Below are 23,723 nucleotides of genomic sequence, written 5' to 3'. Positions count from 1 at the left end.
TGTTCCTTTGTTTTTGCTGGAAGTTTTTTTCCTTGTTTTTTCCATTTCATTATGTTCCGTTGTTTTGTTTTGTGGGAATTTTTTGGCTTTTCCTCTGTGATTTCGTTGTCTTCGCATCTTACGTTGTATTCTTCCTCCATCGTTTTGTGTCTGTCGCCTCCTCCATTTTGTCGCTGCCTTTTCCTTCTTTTTTTTTTTTTTGGCTTCCGATTTGCTTCTTCTCTTTCGTTTTGCTGGAAATATTGCATTTGGGTGGAAATTTTGCCACTTTTTATTTTGTTTTTTCAGTTCCTTCACTGATTCGATTTGTGATTTTTTGCTGGTTTATGTTGTTATGTTTGTCCGCGACTCCCTCATTCTTCTTTCTGGGTTTTGTGTTGGTTTCAATCGCCGTTTTTGTTTGCGTTTTTGCATGTTGATTTTTCACTCTTCGTTTTCGTTTTTTTCCCTTTTTTCGTTGTTTTTTTTTCCTTTTTTTTTTTTTGGCCTATTTCGTATAAATTTTTGGGGATTCATAACAATACATGTAGTGTAATTTCCTATTGAGTAATACATTTAATTTTGCTATAATTCTTTTTAGAAGCTTTATTTTTCCTGATTATTGCTGACCTCTGGTGTTTGTATTGCTGGAATTGGTACTTTTTCTTCTTACATTGTCTGAAACAGGATGGAATTTTAGAGGAAAAAAATTTCTTGCATTTGATTTTTGTTTTTTCGTGTTACCATTTCTTCTTATTCTTTCTCTACGTAAGATGATTATTGTTGGAGTTATGTTGCTTTTTTCGGGGATTCATAAGAATATGTAAGAATACGTGTATTGCAATTTCTTATTGACTAATAGATTTGATTTTGTTATAATTCTTTTTAGAAGGTTTATTTTTTTCTGATTTCAACTTTTTTTTCTTTTGTGCGGGATTTTTTGGTCTCTCTTGCTGGTTGCACGTGGGATCAGGATGTATATAAATCCTGATTTTTTTGCCTCTGATTTATTAAATTGTCCTTCTATCTTTTCTGATTTCATGTATTTTTTTCTAGGCATCCGAGTATATGAGTTGAACTGAAAATTAAATACTTTCTCTAATAATTTCTTGACCTGATAAAGTACAAAGTTTTTTTTTTTGCTTTAAAGGAGGCTTGATAATTTGGTAATATGAAGTCCGTCTGATGCAATTGCAAAGTGTTATTGGTGATTTTGTTCATGTTCTGTAATATCAGCCTATAACTGTGATGAGTTTTTTAGTTGTTCTTGTTGACTAACGTGTTTAACAGCTCGGTGGAACTTTTGTGCGATTTTGTTGTGCTATTTGACCATCAGATTGTAGAAAACCTAATTTTCATAGGATTCAATGGGGAAGACAGTAGAATTGGTGAAAACTCAGTAAATGGCTTTATTAAATCAATAGATCTGAGAATGTTACATGTGACAGGATATTCAAGAGTGCAGTCTCGCTCCCTTCAGCAAGAGCTGATTGTTCACTCATCCAAATAACTGCTCTACTGATCTTTTCCCATCCCTTCATTATCGCCCCTCTAACTCCTATAATGGCCTTCTATGCACGATCAACTAGCTAATAGCTCCATATCCTTCTAACTTCCCTACTAACAGGATTGGTTTTAACCAAATCTTCCACCTATAGCCTCCGCACTTCTCGTTTGACAACCTGACTGATGGGGAGGCTTATCACAGATTTAGTATGAGCCCCGTCATTAGTTACTCAATTCTGTTCATTGTAAATATTATTTCTCTGAAAACATTGTAAAGTAGTTAGAGTTGGGTTGATAGCACAATTTGGATGTTAGTTATTGTGGAGGTTATGTCTGCACGAGGAAAATTTTAGCTAGCTATACGGCAAGAGGTGATAGCTTTAGAGCGTGCGATTGGAATCTGTTTTATTCCTTTTTTGAGTTATGCACGAATTGCTTAAGAAAACGTTTTACATCTTTGTCTTGGAACTCTATTCTGATTGTTGAGATTTGAGATAATTGAGATAAGAAAACTCTATTCATTGTATTTATGTTTTATAATCCTTTCCATTTATGGAGTGATTGATTGTAATATGGGTGTGAACAAATCGTATTGCTTTGATTTTAGGAGATCTCTTAGCCTAATTTCAAACCGTATATAATCATGTACAACTCGTTGTAAATGCATCAATGAATCATGAATGAATAAAACATATTTTGATCCGTAGACTTAGGTAAAATTGCCGAACCATGTAAAATCTATTTGTTCTTTCTTTTCTTCTATCTTTTGTTCCTTATTTTTAGATAGTATCAGAGCTGATTTGAATCCTATCGGCGCTTGGAAACTAAAACCAGAAAATCAGCGTTCTTCACCTTCCGCGAGTTCTTAGCTCTTAACAAAAAAAGTGTTTCATCCCCATCACCCTCGGATCTGCAAACTCCAAATCCCTGCGCAATCAGCTGGCCATTTGAACTCCTGCATAAACCAATTGAAGACTAGCACCGAACACCAGCACTATACCAGTGCCGTCTACAGAGCAGTCGCGCCACTTCCGTTTCTCTGTCAATCGTGTTTCCTCATTCATTTTGTGATATGTAAAACCACACCAGCCCATTAGCCGATATAACCCGTATAGCCAATATAATCCCATGTAACCGTATAGCCAATATAATCACACATTCCTTTTGATCTGATATGATCTTTTATACCACCACAGATCCATTGAAACCCCATAGATCCTTTGAACCACTACCATTGATCCTTGATATTTGATCCCACTTGATCCCTTTGATCCCATAATCCATTTGTTCCCTTTGATTCTGTTGATCTCTTTGATCCTTTGCTATCATTGATCCCATTGGAGAGCGCTGTTGAAGAGCGTCATCCAAGATCTATCGCTATCTCTTTTTCAAGTTGGTATGCACCAACTTGAGGGGGAGTGTTAGGATTTGAGATAATTGTCAAATATTCATTGTATTTATGTTTTATGATCCTTTCCATTTTTGGAGTGATTGATTGTAATATGGGTGTGAAAACTCATATGCTCTGATTGTAGGATATCTCTTAGCCTAATTTTAAACCCTATATAATCATGTACAATTCGTTGTAAATGCATCAGTGAATCATGAATGAATAAAACATATTCTGATCTGTAGACGTAGGTGAAATTGCCGAACCACGTAAAATCTCTTTATTCTTTCTTTCTTTTCTTCTATCTTTTGTTCCTTATATTTTAGACTGATTTGTTTCTTAAAATGTAAATTATGCTGATAATTGGCACTTGCCAGCTGGTTCTGACTTTGCTGATTGTTTACAATTTAAATCCGTTTTGCTTCGATTTTGTGCATTGAAATGCCTGGATTGATTTTGGAGCAGCACAGGGGTATAGTGTAGTTCTTCCAGAAAAATTGCTAAAAGTGGGATGCATTCTGGTGTATCGACTATATATTATTCTACATGGCCTTTAGATTGTAATTTTGGTATCCTCTGCCTTTCTTAGCCTATTATTGAAATTTTGTTTTATCTCATGTAAATTCTGTAACAAGGCAACTGAAATGGAAGTTGTAATACGAGGTATTATCGTATGAAAATTTAATTGCACTATATTTTATAAATAGATTGCAATGAATACAATGAGCACATAATGCAATTTTAAAAAATAGGCATTATTAGCATGAATGAATGCATCTTAAACGATTAAGAAAATATTATGTCAGGCAATTATTTCCATTAAATCATGGAATGCAAGAATGTGAGAATACTGGACATTAAAGGAAGGATAGGATTAAGCGATGGATGAGATCCATGGTGGAGATTAGATAACGAGACAATTGAGTCATCGCCAAACCTAAGTTACTATCGTGACATCACCCATTTCACCATACCATGTCACTATTTATGAAGTCATCAACTACACGTAAACCAACCAAAAGCCATCATGTTCATAAAATGCCCCAAAAATTTGCACGAGGAAGCCCCTCCATCTTTAGATGATTCAAAAAAATATTGCAAGCAAGCCCTCTCAAGGCTAGGCCTATGGCTATAAATAGCCATGGGTGTAAGTATAATTCCTTAGAATTTTTTTTCATTTCTCCTCATAAAGCTTTCATTCAAGTTCTAATAGTTTGTTTTTCTGGAGGAGGATCAAGGAGATCTAAGGACTACCAAAGAGTAAACCAGGTGAAAGATCCATTCTTGAATTCTAGGTATAAAAGTTTGAAACTTTTTCTAGAAAAAGTGTGTTTGATGATTTTTAGTTTGAAAATGGAACTTTATTGTTATTATTCTTTAATATCAATGGAATTATATTGGATCTAAGCATGTTTGAACGTTGATGTTGGTTATGTAGTGAAACTTTGGTAGTAATAACCAAAAGGATGAAACTTGGAAAAATAAAGTTTAGGTTTTCTTAAAAATGCAAACTTTACGGACTTGTGGCATGAAATCTCTTTGTTGACATGAATAGAGAAAGTTATGGCGTGATTTATTATGTTGTTATGTTGCTGCCTTACATTTCCAGAGATTGAAAATGTGGTTTCTTAGTTACATTTAAACTATATCAAAAAAGTCCTTTTCATACACAGTGATTTAGAAAAACGATGCGTTAAAGTCAGAGTTTGGACCAGAACAATAAAGTTTAATACTAAAGACTAACGTTTGTGTGAGAAAATACATATTATAAAAAAAACAAAAAACAAGGGTTGATTAAAATGATCAACTAATCCGAAAAATGAAAAGACGGCTGATATTGTAGATATAGAGGCTAGAGGAATGGAAAGAACATTCCTGTTACGAGGATACAAACTTCCAAATAGATTTCACAAAATGAGAGAATACTTTCCCAAGTCGGTCTTCTACACTTCATTAATGATCCTGTTATTATATTAAACCATATATAAAAGGAAGTTTTACTTGGTTAGAACAAAAAAAGTGTAGACTATTAATGCTATTACTTACGTTTATGCATTGAGAATTTTTTTAGATTCGCATACTAATTGATAATATGGAAGTGTCTCCAATCCGGCATTAAACTGGAGCGGTATTTGTATATTTCTTCTTTAAAATATGTATATTTTCTCTTTAAAACGTGTAAATTTTCACTTAAAATATATACATTTTTTTTTATAGTAAAATATATAATATATACATATTTTAAGAAGAAACGTATACATTTTAAAGAGAAAATACGCATTTTAAAAAAAACATACATAAGTGCGCTCCGGTACAGACTGGAGACTTTGCCAGATAATATTAGTGCGATTTAAAAATTCAAGCACAGAAGAGTTTGAGAACATCAACAAAGACAATATGATCCACTTTTTCTTGCACGCTAACGACAATATCCCACATACGCCAGCAGCAAAGGCTCTCAAAAACAAAAGTCTACCAACTAAAGCAAGTACCCTCAAGCGGTATTCAGCAAAATTAAAATAATAATAATAATAATAAAAAAAGTAACCTAAAGCGGAAAAATAAAAATAAAAATCTTTGATCTTTGAACACACAACAAAGGATTTGAATCCAAAACAAAGTATCTTGTGCGGAACAGCTTCCATATAATGTCATCTTTTAAGTTGATTAAAGCATGTAAGTTGGAAATCTGGGAGTGACACTTCACTTCCACCCTCAGTACTCAGTACTCCTGAGAAAGGGACCTCTCAGATCGTCGATAGTCGCGGTCCACATCTCGACGCTCATAGTTGTAGTCATCCTCCATATGATCATAATGGTCACGATCATGATCAGGATGTTGCTCATAGCGGTCACGTTCATCCTGGACATCCATATGGTCGTACTGACCACGGTGATGCTCATAATGATCACTGTCATGATCATGATCTGGGTGCCTATGCCCATGTTCTGGTTGTTCGTACCATCCCCGGTCATCTTCTGGTGCCAAGTGGTCATAATCTCGATCCTTTTCGCCGTGACGGTCCCTCTCATGCTTTGAATCAACACGAGCATATTCAGCCTCACCATCACGGGAATGTCCACGGTCGTGGTTAGGGTCCCCAACCTCATAATCCCTGTCCCTATCTCGAGGACGATCACGGTCACGCTCCCGATCACGTTCTTTATCTCGATCACGCTCATAATCACGGCCGCGGTCCCGCCCTCTATCACGATCACGACCTCGGTCACGTTCACGACCGCGGTCTCTTTCCCTTTTCCCTTTCTCTATCCCTGTCCCTGTTCCTATCACGATCCTTGTGGTGTCTATCCTCTCTATTATCATGATCCCTAGACTTCTCACGGGCACGTTCAGGGGAGCGCTCACGCGACTTCTCCCGTTCTTTATCTCTGTCCCTTGCCCTTTCACGAGATTTTTCTCTATCCCTGGAATAATTTCATTCAATATAAACATAAAGACCTCTTCAAAATAAATAAATACACACACACACACATAAGATGCCATGACAAAACCAGGAGTACTCAAAGAGCTTGACAATACGCATGAAGCATAACCAAGTGCAGATAAAAGACTTAAGAACAGTTGGCGAAAATTTATAGAGATCTAAATATATAATCTTACCGGTCTACATGCCGATCATCCCTTGTCCTCGGCTCCTCAGATCGAGGTCTTCCTGCTCCCTGTGCAATAAACAAAAATTAAAAAAAAAAAAAAAATTGGGGGAGAGAACATGCTTCATATTGGATCAAAAAATAGTTTCAAAGTTTAACACCATAAACATGACAAAAAAGTAATACTTGATCCAATTGAAAGTCAAACTAGTACACAAGGACACTTTCAATCGAAAACAGTTAAAATTTTACTCCTATACCACATGAAAAAATGATACATAAGAACAGGCAATGAAGCATATTTCGTATGAATGTATCCCTTATATTTAGGTTTCAAAAATACGATCTGCATCACACAGCATCATATAACTCTTCCCAATAAACCACAAAGTTTTCCTGTCAGAAACCAGATTCATTCCCTTCCAGGTATCCCCAACAACAAAAAAAAAAATCATTACCTCCCAGAATATCTCTGATTTACTTCTTCACCTCCAACTCTTGTGGTTCCAAGCCCACCACCCAGTCGGCGAGGTCGCCAGTTCGGGACAGTTCTCCCACGTTCTACATCTACAAGCACTCTTCTACCTTCAATTTTCCTCCCATCAGCTTGTTTGTATGCAGCTGTATGATGCATAAATCAGTGGTCAGAAACAAAGTAATTCAAGGCTTGGGTATCGGACAGAAAACAATAAGATGTCGCAACTAAGCAAACCTTTCATGTCCCTTGTATGCACGTACTCAATGAACCCGTAGCCTTGTGGTTTATTTGTCTCCTTGTCAGTAACTAAACGAACCTGGAGACACGGAAAAAAAATGAATAAGCCAGAAAAGCAAGATTATACAGATCCTAAGTTAAGAGTTTGTTAAGGAGAACAAAAATTATACACAAACGCTATCTAACGTCTGCAACTGAGCAAATGTACTACAGAAACTTGAGAGTTAAATCCTAAACGGCACGGCAGACAGGCACTATGCCTAATTAGCCGTGCTCACCTTTATATCATAGGCTTCCAATCGCAAGATGCATCACCACCAGCTAGAGTTGCAGAAAAATGGGCTTTAATGTGGCCAATTTACCAGTTGTTGAACATATTAACCTCCCCTTACCAGGGAAAATTTTTTATATAATTAAGAAAAAGTTGTAAAGACTAGAAAATACCAGGACACCTTGATCGCTGATACTTATTTGAGAGCCTTTAAGGTCAAAAATACAACTTTTAGTAGCAAAAAGTGCAGGTATTAAAAAATCAAAATAAGGAGAAAGAGAAACTAATACTCCCTAGATTTTTTACCCAGTGCTGGAAAAGAATAGAAGTTGTCATTCTCTTTTTGTTCCTTGAAATAAAGGCCAAAAGGCCCAATGCATCACTGCTCTTCTCAAATTAAAAGGGCTTTGCTGTGCAGGATGATCACCCCATCTTTGGAATTTGATTGGTAGAACATAATGGGATCCATTTACCGAATAATTCCCCCCTTACCAGGGATACGTCTTTAAATGTTAAAACTTAAAACCAACAAAAGACCTAAAAGACCCATTCCAAGAAGATCTCTAAACATAACTAATGAGAGAGAGCTAAGGATAAATGAACAAACCCGCCAGGCATTATCAGCATATCGTCAGTGACACCTGTATTAAAAACTCGTAGCAACACTCCACTAATGGTAGATCTATATCAGGGATACTTTTCTATCTTCCATTACACAAATCCAAAACGCAACAAAGATCAGCTTGACAATCAAAATACTTACTATGCACTTTTGCAGTCAAGTATTTTGCACAAGATTTGTCATTTGTCACAGTCGAGTTGGCCAAAAAGTGGATTTTAAAATAATCTTATGCGTATGGAAGTTATAAAAAAATAAAAAAGAAAGAAAAGAAATAAAGTACTTTGGTGGCTCATTCAGACAAAATAGAAAGAAAGAACGAATTAAATATATTTGGAACTCGAACCTGTAACCTTTACTTTCAAAGATGAGAAGTAGAGTAGATTCTCATTTTATTAAGGATTTTGAAACTAAAAACAAATGATAAATCTATAAACAAAAAATGGAACCTCTTACCAAATCCCCTTGGGGGCTTAAAATACCTACCCGCTTGATAGGCCCATAAACGTCAAACTCCCTTTTAATTCTGCTCTCAGTTGTCTCATAATTCTGCGAGGATATACACAGGTAACAAGTCAACTGTAGAAATATCCAAGCTATAATTTGGAAATACTAGTCTATCAGATAAAGTCACTTACAAGCCTAGCCACAAATAAAGTCTTGTATGGATCTCCAGAAATATTCGGATCATTAAGTGGATCATCTGCAAAGAAAGGCATATCAGAAAAGCTATAACAATGGTAATAAGCTCCACAATATTACAGGTAAAAGAAGAAAAGTGTCATTACATTTCTCTAGTTCCTCAGCAGCCTTTGCTGCACCCTTCTCAAGTCTTAAATGGTGTATTCTAGCCCTTCTTTGTGTCTGAATCGACAAAATCATTTCACCAATACAAACCATATGCAAAAAAAAAGAGGTAAAAATAACGTGATTATTGATTTCTCTCTATTCTTATCATTGATTCTAATGGCTAACGAAGTAATTTTGATCACAACAAAAGAGATAAATTCAACATAAAATCTTAAAAATATAAAAAAACGTACGGGGGTTTCTGCCTCTTGAACCGGTGGAGAATACTCGGGATCTCCAGGCTCTGCAAACTTACTCACAAATTGTGCAATCCCTTGATGACCAGAAACAATAAAATATCAACTTCTGAAGCACGCATATTAATACCCAAAAGAAACAAAACCGGAAAAAATAATTTAAAAAAAATAATAAATATTTTTTAAAACCAGTCAAAGGAGGGCATTTTCTTTTTTCCGGAGGCGGCTTAAACTCCAACGGCGGTCGAGGCTCAAAGAGCTTCAAGAGGTTGTTGGTAAGACCAGTGGGATGACTCTGCCCAATCTGCCCAAATTACCAAACAAACTTTAATACTCGCTCATCGAATAAATCCAGTCCAGTATTATCAACTCTTTGAACAAAATTTTCACCAAAATTGTATATTTATATGCGTGTGTGTATACAACGAGAAAACTGCATCGTAAAACGCATAGATTCAAAAGTTCAATTTTCACAATCACTTGTGACATCAATTTAAGAGGATAATTGACTAAATTCAACAGGTAATAGAATTTGAGTAATCAATCCACAATTAAAAAGGTAAAACAAAATCAACAAAAATTTAAAATCAGGATAGCGAAAATACGGATCAAGTATTTTGAATCCGGACCTAGGGTTTACAGAAATAATGGTAAAACCCTAGCTAAAACCGAAGAACAACAGCCTTAGAACTTCAATAAACGAAGAAGAAACTCGGAAGCTTTCGCAGAAACAGGAAATCGGAGACAAACCAGCTTAAGCTGAAGGACATTAGCGCGATTCTGCGCCTTGGTGCGGGCCTGGACGGCGGCGTTTTGGTTGCGCATGAAGGGATCGTTGAAGTCTCCCATGGCGGAGTGAGAGAGAAATGAGCTAGGGTTTTTTTCTGTGCGCGATTATCAGATGGGAGAAGAAGATCATATGCGTTTGTGGGGTTGGTGGGGGTTCGGATCCGAATGAACCGATCGGGTAGAATCGGAAGGTCGTGAAAGCGGCAACAAAAAAAGGGGAATGGTTTTGCAAGGGTATTTATAGCCAGTTGAAAATTATTAAGCGTCTATTTAATTCACTTATTCTAATTTTTAATTTAAATTGATATGTAATTTTATTTTAAAATTTTTTATTATAATAAAAAAATTAGATGTGTCTATTTTTAAAATTTTTTTATTGTAATAAAACTTAAATTTTAAATTTAAATCGATAAAATAAATGAGACTTTATATTTTTTGAATTTCTAAATTATTTTCACTATACCTAGGATATTCACATCTTTTTAAAAAAAATTTATTTACTCTCACCTCATGCCACCATAATTTTTAATCTTCTTTTAGTAATTTTTTTACTTTATTATCTTTTTCTAAAATTCATATTTTTAAAAAATTTATCAAAATATCGTTTAAAAATAATTATGTGTGTCGCAGTGACAAAATTAAGAACTTTTATCAGTTTTATACTAAAATAATAATAATATTATTTTATTTTATTATTTTTATATTTTTTAATTTAAATAAATCAATTTTCTAATTAAGTTGAATTCACCTTTTAAAATGTACACGTCACAAAATTATGAACTTATTTCATAATGTCATTGATTGTTGATTTATTTAACAATTTTTAAGTTTAAAATATAAGATACTCAAAAGTAAAACTTTAGGTATAATGAAAAACATATCACATAAATGTCACTAAAGAAAAAATTAGGGGGCAATATAAGAGAAAAAATGTAAAATAAAATTTAATTGTGGTAATATTAAAGGACCACTTTAAGTCAGTATAGGCGGTCGTCCCTACTCGATCTAAGGTGGTTCCGCCACTAGTGTCACATGTAGATCTCCGTTCATTATTCGAGTGATCATCTTAACCTTAATTCAAATAAGACACGAATTTATCATATACTCCTATTTTAAAATTAACTCTTTTTAAACAAAATTAAAAGTACTAAAATTTTTTTAGAGCTCGTGAAATCTAGTCTCATCATATTAAAAAGGAGCAATGTGTAGCATCAAGAGTGTTTTTAACATGAATTTTACGAAAGAAAAAAGGAAAACCAATCCATCATTAGATGCGTCAAGAGTGTTTTTAACATGAATTTTACAAAAGAGAAGGAAAAGAAATCCATCATTGGATTCCAATATTATGTTGTCCTTGTTCTTTAGCACAATTATTAAGGTGACGTGCTAGCCAAATAATGGAGAACGAGGACCGGGACATCAATAAGTTCTCCGATTTGAATTTTTAATTTGAGTTTAAATGTGACTTTTTATAAAAAAAAAATTTATTGTAGCAGAAAAAATTAGATGTGATTTTTTGTGAGAGCTTTTTATTGTAATAAATTGAAATTGAAAACTCAAATTGGAGAACTGAATGAGACCTAGTAGTATTAGTGTTTATTGAACCTATCAATTCACTTAATTGGATTAGGCTGAGAAAATTTTGAATTGGTAACGAATCATGATTTTTCTAATATATAAGATACGGATTGAATTGCGGATTAAACATTTCTCAATCCGCATAATCTATCAATCCGAACTATATGTATTATAATTTTTTCTATATATTTCTCAATAATTGTGTATAATATATTTGTTTTTTTTTAATGTATGATATATATTTATACATATACATGAGTTTTTTTTTTTTAAAAGAGAAAATTATTGAACTTACTCTTAAAGTATAGGAGTTTGGATTTTTTCCCTTTACTCCTTAATATCTTTTGACTAATATATTTATTGATAAAAAGTAAATGGTAAAAATCTAAATCTATGCACTTCTAAGAGGTATTTGTCTTATTTTCTTTTAAAAATATATAAGGTTGATGAATGATGAAGACTTTACTTTGAGTTTTATTGATGTTTGTTTGTTATGATACATTTAACCCTACATTTTGGTTTATTGTAAAAACTTGAATTTGTTTATGTAGGAACGAATTGGATTTTGTTGAACCATTTTCATTTTATGTTATCTTATACGTGTGTTTATTTTTAATTTTATAAGAGTAGTGACCCACAAGAGTGTTAAATTGAAAGTCCCAAAACATAAGCTCAATTCGTGAATTTGTGTATTTTAATCGAGAAATATGTTAGAATGATTATCCAATAAAGTGAAATTAACAAAATAACATTTTTTTATTTTTTTATAAAGAATGACCACCCGGTCATTTTTTATTTATTTATAAAAAGTGATAATTTCTGATCGTTTTGTTATCATTTTACAAATAAATTTTTTTTAAAAGTTATTTTATTAATAAAACTTTCCTATTGAGTTATTTTTATTAAAGCCTCACGCGAAATCCGTTATTTTCAAAGTTGATTAGATTAGGTCGGGGCTTAGTAACGAATTGAATTTTTTTTCTAATCCCTTAATCCGTGTAATATACTCTCTGAACACCCTTAACTGGTAGAAAGGAGTAAACAGCATAACACGATGAAGGACGCGTCAGAATTAGAAACGATGATATAAGATTAAAACGACAACAAAGTTACAAGGCGAAAAACAGAAAACGACTCCTAACGACCACAGTAGAGAGCAACAGTAGTTGGGAAAAAAACGAGGACTATACAAAAGAAACGACATCGCATACACGCAAATACAAGTTTAATTATTTGTGCATTATAAATCCACACTACAAAAGAGAGTAATAATCATCTACTAATTAACACAATCAAAGATATGGCGCGTTTCACACAAGCACTTGAAGTACATCAACGGAACTCTTACAATCTTCAGAACCCAAATCCATACACCAATGATTGTTGTACAAATACGACCCCTAAAGAGGCAGTCGTTTCATTCCTAATTCAATTTGGCAGACTCAAACAATTGACAGTTTTCCAAAGTTGAAAGTCAAATTTGTTGCTTTTGGTTAGCCATTTCTCTCGAGTCATTACTAGAAGTCCCGAAATCACTGCTCACGAATTCCTGGCTGGTCAACGCCATCTTTCTGAACTTCTTCATGTCAGCATCATAGGCATTTGCATCGTAATCGGAGCTTCCACTTGAGGTGTAAATAGTGCTCTGACCAGGTCTCACCCCTTCGTTCAAGTCATCCAACGAAACATCTCCTTCCAGTGCCCGCACAATCTGTTTTCACATAAACAAATTAATTTCCCTATTTAAATCAACAACACAGCTACCTTAAAAAAAAAAAAAAAACACTTAAAATCTATCTAAACAATTGACGTGTATATATAGTAGTGATAAATGTCTTTTTTTTAATAAGAATTAGACACTCTAATTTCATACTATTGAGAACAATAAATCACACAAGCAAAGAAAAAAAATTAAAAACACACGATTTATAATATGTTTTTTCAAACACTGTGTTTTTAACCTCTCTATTAACATAAAGTATTAAATCCTAAACACATGTGTGCGTGATTGTATCACTAAATAGTGATAAACAACATTTTTTTTTTTTTTTAATAATCAAACATGTGTGCGCGTTTGCTACATTTTTTTTCTATAAAAAATTCAAACACCTTACCTGGCTCATCTTGGGCCGCTTTCTAGCGGAATGGCGGATGCTGGCTGCAGCGGAAGCGACCATGCGTGCCATCTCACGAGGGTTGTAGTTGTTCTCCAGCCGCGGATCCACTAGCTCGTCGTAAATGCCATCCTCTAGGGCACGTTGAAAGAGCGGCCGAGCCTGGACAAGTAATGTTTGAGAACAAGCCTCAATGAGAAAAAATATAAATTATGGGAATTAGTAAGAAATTGAATTTAATGGAAGGCTTCAGATGTTCAAACCCAGTCCACTAAGCTATCGTCAATTGCGTTATTGGGATCTACAGGTCTTCTTCCAGTTATAAGCTCTAAGAGCATGACCCCAAATGAGAAAACATCAGACTTCTCTGTCAACTTTCCACTTGATGCATATTCTGGAGCCAAATACCTGCATTAGCATAGGAATTATTATAATTGGACCAACTTATGATAGCGTACTTAAGAAAGAATATTGCACATAAAAAGTTATAATTATCATTTCTAAGTACTTTAGTCTTTACTTATAATTGACTATTAATAAATTTCAAACTAGATATACTAATGAATTGTTGCTTATAACGTACCCAAATGTTCCCATGACTCTTGTCGACACATGAGTGTAGTTGTCAGAAGACAGCTTAGCCAACCCAAAATCAGCCACCTGAACAAAAGTGGAGCGTGATTTACCACATTCTAGCCATTTAAATTTGCAGAATAAGTTGCTTAAGTGTGTATATATGTTACAACGCATACCATGGCTTCAAAGTTGTAATCAAGGAGAATATTGGCAGCTTTGATATCACGATGGATAATTCGTGGATGGCCTACATGCAGAATAAAAAATAAATAAAATAAGTGTACATATTTATATCATAAACAGAGTATAGAAAAGAATATCACCAATGACTATTAGATCAAACGGGAATATATATGTGAGGCATGTGTTTGATTCCGTATTGTATTAAAAAGATAGATTGAGAGAGAGAGAGAGTTTTGGTGAAACTCTTACAATCTTCATGAAGATATGCAAGCCCTTTGGCCGATCCTATCGCAATCCGAAGCCTGGTCGGCCAATCCATGGTTGGAAGATCCTTTCCTGCAGCCAAAATACACAAAAGTGTAATGTATGATGTGCAACAATGAATGAAGTAAAATTCATGTCAAAAGGGATAAGAAAAATAAGTATACCATATAGGTGATGTTCCAATGTTCCATTGGGAACAAATTCATAGACCAACATTCTCTGCTCACCAGCAATGCAATACCCAACAAGTGACACAAGATGTCTGTGGTGAACCCGACTGATGATCTCCACTTCCGCTTGAAACTCTCTCTCTCCTTGCCCACTTCCCGACTTGAGGCTCTTGACCGCGACTTCTTTCCCATTGGGCAAGACTCCTTTGTGCACGTACCCAAACCCGCCCTGGCCAAGCAAATTGGCCTGCGAAAACCCGCTAGTGGCGGCTGCAAGCTCGTCATAGGTGAAGGTGCTCTTGTTGAACCCGAGTGAGAGTGCTGGTGAGGGAGGTGGCAACGGCGGGTGGCGCGGACCTGAGAAATTGCCGCTCACCATTTCGCCGCTGTTTAGAGGTGGAGGAGGAGGAGGGGGTGTGGGCCATGCCCCGCGCGGTGAACCAGCCATTGGGCCTGGCGGTGACGGGTTGAGCCTTACCACGTGGTCTTGTACTTGCGGACCCATGTGCCAGTTTGGGTTCTGTGAACTGTTGTAATACATATTATCTGTTCAAAAAGTAACAAATTCAACCATATATCACCACGACATGAATTCCCTCGTGCTATCGATGCAAAAATAATTGAGTTATTTTCACCATATTTGTCACTTTGACTTTTGATATAACTTTGGTCTAACTATCCCGATCCTTATGAAATCCACCGTCTTCACAGAAAAATCAAATGCAATTTATCACCTAAAGTTTTATCATGTTAAAGCGTGCAAGTAATAATATATCGTTTGTACCTAACAAAAAAAAAAGTATATGTTATTCACAGAAGTTTTCTAATGACAAATCCCACATTAGCACCTTTTTTCCGCTTTGTTTTGCTTAAATTGCATGAGATTTAGAATTTTAATGTGCATTCACAAAATTTTTTTATGTCAAAACCATCTATTGCAGTTTAAAAAAAAAAAAAAAGCAAATAGTGATAATCACGTCTGTTATGCTTTGTTTTGTCACCTTTGCGACCATGAGAAGGATCACCGTAGTACTGCATTTGATCATGATCGCGCTTTCTCTTCTTTCTCCTCGCACAGATCATGCACACGACCACCATAGCTAGTAAAAACAGCCCTATTCCCACAGTCATTCCAACTATCAACTGCTTGGTGGATGTCGAAAGAGCAACTGAGCCCGACGAGGTATTGGAGGAGCTCGACGTTGTGGAATTCGACGGCGGAGACTTCTCTGGCGGCGGCGGTGGTATAGCGGCAGAAGAATGGGGTGGGGGAGGTGACGAGACGAGATTGGTTGGTGGCGGCGGAGGAGAAGGACTTGAGTTGTTGCTCTTTGGAGTAGGTGGAGGAGAGGCATTGTCAGAAGGTGGTGGAGGGGACGATGATTTATCCTCTGGAGGTGGTGGTGACGCCTTCGGGGGCGGGGAACTGGATGGCGGTGACGGTGACGGCGAAGATGATGGTGGGGGCGATGTTGATGTCGGTGGAGTTGGCGGCGGTGTCGCCGAGTCTGAGGTAGGGGACGGAGCAGTCACAGAAGGCGAGGAAGACATTATTAGGTGATGAACTTCCAGCCAAAGATTTTTGGTTCAGGAGCCTTCACCTCCTCTGCAACTGCTCATGATCTATCTCAATGATCAAATTCCTCTGTAAATATGATTAAAATATCACCCCCAAAAAAAAAAGTTATTGCAGGAAACACAAACACGTAATTAAAACAAGCCATGCAAATTAAACCAAAGAATGATTTTTCTTACATTTATTACCACTAAATGATAATGTCACTAACCCTCCTCTGCATTTATTCATACATGAGAGCATCAAGAAAAAACCCAACTGATCAAAATTCCATTAAAAAAAATGTGTTGTACATTTGAGTTTTTGTTTAATTCATGCACTATCAATGTTTTTTTTTTCTTTCTTGGTTTGATTGGAAAAAGTAAAAAAAGGACAAAATGTTTGTAATAGGGAAAAAGTTACCTGATTGAAGAGGAAGCATTGGGGGAGATTCCACAATTGAAAGAGGGACAGTTTCCTTCCCCAAGCGCGTTTTACAAAGAAGGGCCTCTTAATTTTCTCAAACTGCCTTTTTTCTTAACTTAGTTTGATTTAGTTTTCTCTTTTACCGTTTCCTGCTTAATTAGCCTTAGCTTCCACCTCATAGCCACCATGCACGTAAATTCTGTAATTTTCTATAGAGATTGCCAAATTGATCACAAATCTTAACTTCCACTACAAATCTTTTCTCCTCAATGGACGCTTGTCTGTACACTTGTACGAACACGGCCCTAAATATAGCAAAAGAAAAGTTAAATGCAAATTAAGTACAAAAAGCTATGAACATAATACAGGGGTTTTTTTTTTTTTTTTGAAATATAATATAGGTATATTTCTTTAAGGAGAATTCTGTCGTTGGTTACAAAAATACCCTATCCGTTGGATCCGGTTTTTAACAGTGAGATCCCAAATCAAGTACAAATTTAATTAAGATCAAATTAGAGTCGTATCGGATGCAATTTAACAGGATGTTTTTTAAAAACTTTTATTCCATCGATGGTTTATTTTTAATACCCTTTTAAAGAATTCTCCATTTCTTCATGTAAAATCTCCGACTTCAATTCATTGTTACATAGGAGCTTTTTACGGTGGGGTACTAAGCATAATCACATCAACAAAAAAAGGGAAAAAGAAATAAATACTTATTTAAATTGCACGAGTCTTGATGTTTACTTTTTACTCTTAATTAATACTGTTTTAATTTAAATACTATATTAATTAAAATAGTATTAATCAAGAGTAATGAATAAAATTTAAACTCGTGTACTTCTAAGATCAAGTTATGTAATTTTCTCAAAAGAAAAAAAAAAAAAAAAAACCCCGAAAGTGACCAAATCTAAAGTGAAAATCTAAATGGGTTATTGTTTTCATACCATGTTGTAGAATTCTCCAATTACATACATTAGTTTAGTCATTTTTGACGTTGATCAAACTATATTATAAAGAGTTTTCAAAGATGGGCTCCATTTCCACTACTATAATTACCAGTAATTAAAACAGACTTTGATTTGAAGCTCGTATTTTTCAAATTTCTATCTCTTTATCCATTAAAAGATTTTCCCATATCCTTCGGAGAAAAAGCGGCAAAACAAGTCCAAACAAAGAAGCGTTTTTCATGTACATATAGCTAAAGGCACAGACAAACTTACTTTTTGCTTTAAAGCAAATGAACAAACAAAAGAAAATACAAGAATCAGTTCAAACAAGTAGAGTACTCCTACAAAATGAGCTGTGGAGAATTTCAAGAGTTGAAATCTCCAAATCATCCTATGAATCAAAAGAAAAAGTCATAAAAGAAATCTTCAAATTAAAACCGTTCAAATGCCACTATATTCATCATTCTCCACCAACTGTTGACCAACAGGCACAAGGCTGTTCACATAGGGCAGAAACCTCCCATCTTGAGTATAAACGTTTCTGATAATCTCAAGCTTCCCTTCTTTCACGTGATAAACACACATCTTATTTCCAACAAGAAGCGTCAGCAGATCTTCATTCACACAAGGCAATGCCCTCAACTCTTTTCCACCAACTTCAGAGCAGGCTTCAGGACTCAGAGGAATGTTGTACTTCAGGCTCATATTCAAACCTCCGTAGATCTCCATTGTCACTTCATTTTCCTCTTCATGAGGCAGAATGTAACACAACTCTCCATGAATTGCAGACAAAGCTCCTTTCGATCCCTTTCTTTGAGGGAGGGGAAGCGTGCCATATTGCTCATCCTTCAATTGAAAAGCCAGGACCTGATCACTGTGAGAAGTCTCCCACAAGGCAACTCCGTTCAAGAAGAATCCATCATCATTCAGGACCAAAGCATCTGGCTCCCAGCACTCTGTCTTCGCAGCACGCCAAGAGTTGGACCGTGAAGAGTATATCTCGAAATACACAACTGGAGTGTCAATCAAAGGGACGGCACAAATGAGCTGGAAATGCGCTTTGACATTGTCTGCAGTAGGCTCAAAAGCTAGCACCGCGGCTGAGTTCAGCCCGTGGTACAATTCCGGCTTGGGAAGGACCATCCATTCCTTGTTTGCAGGGTTGCAAATGTAGTACTTGGTGTCGAAAGAGACATGGCTTTTGCAGCAAAGCAAGCCATTGCATGTGGCGCAGACCTTGACATCTTCGGGCAAGAAACTGAGGGTGGGGCTGGGAACGCCAGAAGCAGAATGGTTTAGTGAGATGAAGAAGGGTTTAATTGTGTAGGGAATTTGGCAAAAAAGACCAGAGATGTCGCGGAAAGAGTAAGACTGCAAGTGTGCTAAGAAAGGTCTAGTGATCCACTGGTTCCACTCTTTGCAAACACTTTTGCACCTGCAAAGTGCTTTGGCTGGGAGTAAACAAAGAACTTGCTCCTTCACAACATCTTGAATGGTCATGTCCTTCTTATGCTTCCACAATTTAGAACATTTAGAACAACCATCGGTATCTTGATCGATTTCTTCATCTGAATGTTCATGACACTGCAATTAATCATAAAAATATGTCACAAAAAGCATATAATCAGAAAATTTCATAAGATAACACATATTAAGTTCCAAAAAGTAAGAAGCAAAATGTAGAAGTATTATTTGTAACTTAGCGGATTCAGAGGAAACGTAAAAAGAACTTGATCTTGAAACTTCCAATTGCTTAACCCTTTAGCAGCTTGTTTTACTACAAACCGAGCAAGAACAAGATCTTATATCGAAATTGTTGAATTTAGAGAAATATATATTTGGATCAATATTTAGATGCAACAGGTAACTAACAAGAACGTGATAGATATGGTATATTTCCAGCAACAGAATGATAATGACAATTAAGAACAGAAGAGAAGAGAGATTAACACAAAACAATCAAGTTTTGGCCATTAAATAACAATTCTTAAATAACAATCTTCTATGCTTACCACGCGAAATCCCCGTGTGGACTTCGTTAGTGAAAGCCTAGCATTCATCACATCAACAGTTTCATCAAAAATATCTTCATCGGAGTCGAAAATCTCGTCATCATCAGAGTCCATTGTAATCAGATTGTCGTCCATTCTCTGTTCACAAAGCAAAGAAGCCAATTTCAATATCTAATTACGATTAACGATAAAAATTTTAATGGAGAAACGAAACAGAAAGAAAAAGATAATATTTTTCAATCCAATTTCTTGATTTCTTTACAATAAACGGCGATTCTTCCAAGATTCAAAAACGTGTTTCTTCGCTTTCGTTCCTTTCGAAACAAACAAAATACAAAGAACAATCGAAACCAAAATAGAGAAGCGTTGTACAGGACTCAGAAAGTGTCCAAGAAACCTCGAAAAAACCCTAAAAAATAAAACTTGCAAAGTGGACATACAAAGTGGAGAAGAACAAAGATGGAGATATTATGCTTTAATTCTGTTACGAGAAACGCACGGTCCGACCAGAGAATGCAACGAAAGGTGCAGAAAATAAGCGAAATCTGAAGGCGAAGGACGAAGAGAGACTGGAAATGGCGAACCTTCGAAACCCTAGAATGGTGACTGAACGATGTTTGAGAAGAGAGACTTTGCGAGTTTGCTTGGTCTGCAAGACAGCGGTCGAATTGAATTCTTTATTAGAGGTAGTTATTCTCTTGTAAATAATTGGTCGCGTATCCAGCAAAAATAAAATAAAATAAAATAATTATTCGCGTTCCTCTCTTTTATTGTGAGATAAGATTAAGTTAAGATTAAGATTAAGAAAAGTTAATTTTCTTTTTTAAAAAATATTGTTCAATTTTTTTAAGAAAAACTCTAATCAAAGCATTTCTAATGCAATGTTATAATTGATGTCCTAATTACAAATTTAGTATTTGAACGTAAAAAAATTCTCTAATTCGATGTTATTTATTGTGCTAAATTTTTCATATGTTATATTTTGTGACAAATTTATTACTAAGTATTGCATATGAGAAATTTGACATTTGATTGCTTAATTGAAATGTTATTTTTTCATGCAATTGTAGATTTAGAATTTTAAAATAGCATTATACATTGAGTAAAAATGAAAATAACATAGCATATCTTATTTTTTGATGGTAAATATATAATTAGTATCAATATATACATTGGAGATCGTCTTAGTTTAAAAAATAATAATTATCCTGGTTTTTTAAGGAAAAATTATATACATTACATTATGCATTGAAAAGAAATTCAATTTCCCTAGAATTAGAATTATGCCATGCGTCTCCGAAAAGCAACTCCGCCTTAGAGGCGTGCGGAGTAAATCTAATGCGGAACTGTCTCTCTTTTCCTAGAATTAAGTCCTTCATTTTATTCTTTGCATAAAGAGTCCTTTATTATTCTAGTACTTTTTAAAAAAAAAAGAGTTTTTTAAATGAAAAAGCTTTTTACATTTCTTTTTGTATTATTTAAGAATTTAATGGGGTGACACACTTATAAATAATAAATGAATAGTGTTAGATACTCCAACTTAAATATTAATTTTTGTATATTAATGAGTTGTCATTTTTATATTAGTGTGTGTTTAAAATATTATCACATTAGTAATAAAAATTATATCTACTAATAAAAAATAATAATTTATATGCCACATCAACGGATACATAAAAATTAATATTTAAATTAGTGTTCCTAACATACTCATAAGCGATTGAGTTTGCTCATAAGTGGGAACTTATCTCCTACCTTTTACTGATGGATTAAGGGGTTGTTCTTTTAGAGTGTTACTTAAATATAGTTTTTGAGTTGAATTTGAGTTATAACTTGAGTTTAAAGTTGTAATTTGAATAAAGTTGAAGCTTAAAAGAACGTGAACTTGAATAAAGTTGTAACTTAAATTTAAATTTTTTCTGAGTTTTATTGTAAAAGAACAACCCCTTAAATTTCTTTTCTAAAAAACAAGGACTAACGACTTCTTTACAAATGTTCCTTCATTTCAATTTAATTATTTTCACCTAAGAGTATTTTTTTCCACATATATTTATTTTAAATCTTTCTATTTTTTAAGGAATGTACAAATAGTAGAATAAGAATTTAATTTTCCTAGTAATTTGATTCTAATAGATTAGTAAACACGTTAGTAAAATCTAAATTTTGAATTGTTGACTTATAATTTCTTTATTTTTTAAAATTTATTTTTTATCCTTCTATTATTTTATAGTAAACTCGCCCTTTCAAGTTAGTTCATGAAATAGAAATAATGGCTCTATTACTAATTAGTGTGCAAAATAAATTTCTTGTTAGATAAGTTATTCAAATTAGTTTAGAAAAGTAATAATTTTGTATTTTTGAGTAAGTTACTATTTTCATTTTGTTGGGTAAGAGTTATTTTATGGCTTATTAAGAGTCTATAATTAAGTGCTTTGTGTAAGACTTTATGTGTGTTCAGAGAAAAGTATGCCCAGAGAAAAGTGCAGAGAAAGAGTGCATCCTTTTAAGAGAGAAAGAAAGGTAAAGAAAGAGATAGACAAGGGTGTAAGGGGTTTTGGGTAGAGAAAGAAAGTGAGAAAGTGTGTAATTCTAAAACTGTTAGTGAGTTTTTTTTTCTCCTACTCCCATAGATGTAGGAAATTTTTTCGATCCACCTAAATCTGCATCTTATCTATTTTTCTGTTATTTTTATTTCAATTTATTTCACTGCGTGAATATAAGGGTGTGTTTTTCCCTTCTCCCTTAAAAAAGAAAAGAAATTTCTTTCTTCTTCTAAATTTGTTTAGTTATTTTCCTTCAATTTTTTTTTCTTTAGTTATGTTTTTATTATAATTTTTTAAAATGTCAGTAAGATGTTTATCAATTTATTGTTGGGAATAGTGTCCTAGAAGCATGAGATGTAATAGGATATTTATTATTTAATTAATAAAAGAGTTTATTCATCATTTTATGTGCGTATATTTATGAATATTTTATGAATATCAAATGAAAATTCCGTGATTATTTATGTAACCTTAAACATTGTATATAAGTGTTATATACGAGAGGATAATGTTTAAGGATAATAAGAAAAAATGTTGTTCATAATGAATTTAATTAAAGTTCAAAATCTTTAATTAAAACATTATTAATACATGTCATTCCCATTTAGAATGGAACGGTGCTATCCGCACTGTTAATATGGTGAGATATTGAATGAGTGTATTTCTGTCACGCCACCCAAACGGGGTGGGTGACGTAGAACTCGATTTGGGATTAATAAAGTAGATTCCCAACCGGGTCTCACACATAACTGCATAAAAATATAAATAAACGACATAATCCAGGAGCCTCTGACACACATGGCTCCACCCCACAGGACATACAGTATCGTACATACATGAATGAATAATCAATTACAATAGACATCATCCACAGTCTAGTAAATTCAAATGTCATTTATTACAAATTCTTACATATTCCTTACACTTTATGTCAGAGGATGAACACAATCCTCACTTGATCGTTCCGTAGCACCACTCAACTACGCCCTCTACTGTGCCCCGCTCCTAGAGTCTCCTGGGAGGGGTTTTAGACATTTGAAACATAAAACGTGAGCGAAAGGCCCAGGAGGATATAATTTGAAATATTTAAAATAAATGAGCACATGAATGAATAATTGAATACATAAATAAAATAAGACATTCAGTCCCGACAGAACAGCCGGAACCTCACATCCTTTTTTTCAAAGGAACTATAACTGAAAATAACCATGTTACAGGCTTCAGCAAGTAATTAGTACAAATTACTTACCTAACCAAGTGCCTCGCCTACCCGGACCGGGTTCGGGTTCTGCCCCCGAGGATGTAATCTCCTCATCCTATCTAGGCTTACAGCAATAGACTCTATTACCAGTTCACAAGATCTCTTTGCTTAAGAAATCATTTATTAAACATTTTGAAATCGTTAATACGACCCCGCGAACTACT

The 23,723-nt window shown here is 34.6% G+C and overlaps 3 protein-coding genes across 3 annotated transcripts; all 3 read right to left on the bottom strand.

Moving 5' to 3' along the window:
- Positions 1-5,258: 5,258 nt before the first annotated feature.
- Positions 5,259-10,148, bottom strand: LOC21409464 (U1 small nuclear ribonucleoprotein 70 kDa). The gene is given in 11 exon segments (XM_024177153.1): positions 5,259-6,125; positions 6,127-6,301; positions 6,498-6,566; positions 6,943-7,108; positions 7,200-7,281; positions 8,579-8,641; positions 8,731-8,795; positions 8,881-8,956; positions 9,136-9,215; positions 9,328-9,442; positions 9,889-10,148. Coding segments are annotated over 11 exon segments (1,518 nt in total). The 5' UTR covers positions 9,988-10,148; the 3' UTR covers positions 5,259-5,597.
- A 2,772-nt stretch (positions 10,149-12,920) lies between these two features.
- LOC21409463 (proline-rich receptor-like protein kinase PERK4) lies at positions 12,921-16,363 on the bottom strand. Its single transcript, XM_010115184.2, has 8 exons — positions 15,814-16,363; positions 14,807-15,358; positions 14,628-14,714; positions 14,372-14,442; positions 14,203-14,279; positions 13,883-14,027; positions 13,620-13,781; positions 12,921-13,216 (listed from the first exon to the last, which is right to left on the bottom strand). The coding sequence occupies exons 1-8, from the start codon at positions 16,361-16,363 to the stop codon at positions 12,980-12,982; spliced, it is 1,881 nt and encodes a 626-aa protein (XP_010113486.1). The 3' UTR covers positions 12,921-12,979.
- A 1,821-nt stretch (positions 16,364-18,184) lies between these two features.
- On the bottom strand, positions 18,185-20,371 carry LOC21409462 (F-box protein At5g07610). The gene is made up of 3 exons (XM_010115183.2): positions 20,340-20,371; positions 19,756-19,893; positions 18,185-19,327 (listed from the first exon to the last, which is right to left on the bottom strand). Exons 2-3 carry the CDS (start codon positions 19,888-19,890, stop codon positions 18,185-18,187), a joined length of 1,278 nt encoding a protein of 425 aa, XP_010113485.1. The 5' UTR covers positions 19,891-19,893; positions 20,340-20,371.
- Between the last annotated feature and the right edge of the window lie 3,352 nt (positions 20,372-23,723).

Source organism: Morus notabilis, unplaced genomic scaffold, assembly GCF_000414095.1.
Source record: "Morus notabilis unplaced genomic scaffold, ASM41409v2 Scaffold184, whole genome shotgun sequence".
NCBI classification, from domain to species: domain Eukaryota; kingdom Viridiplantae; phylum Streptophyta; class Magnoliopsida; order Rosales; family Moraceae; genus Morus; species Morus notabilis.
This window is presented reverse-complemented; position numbering and strand designations above follow the sequence as displayed.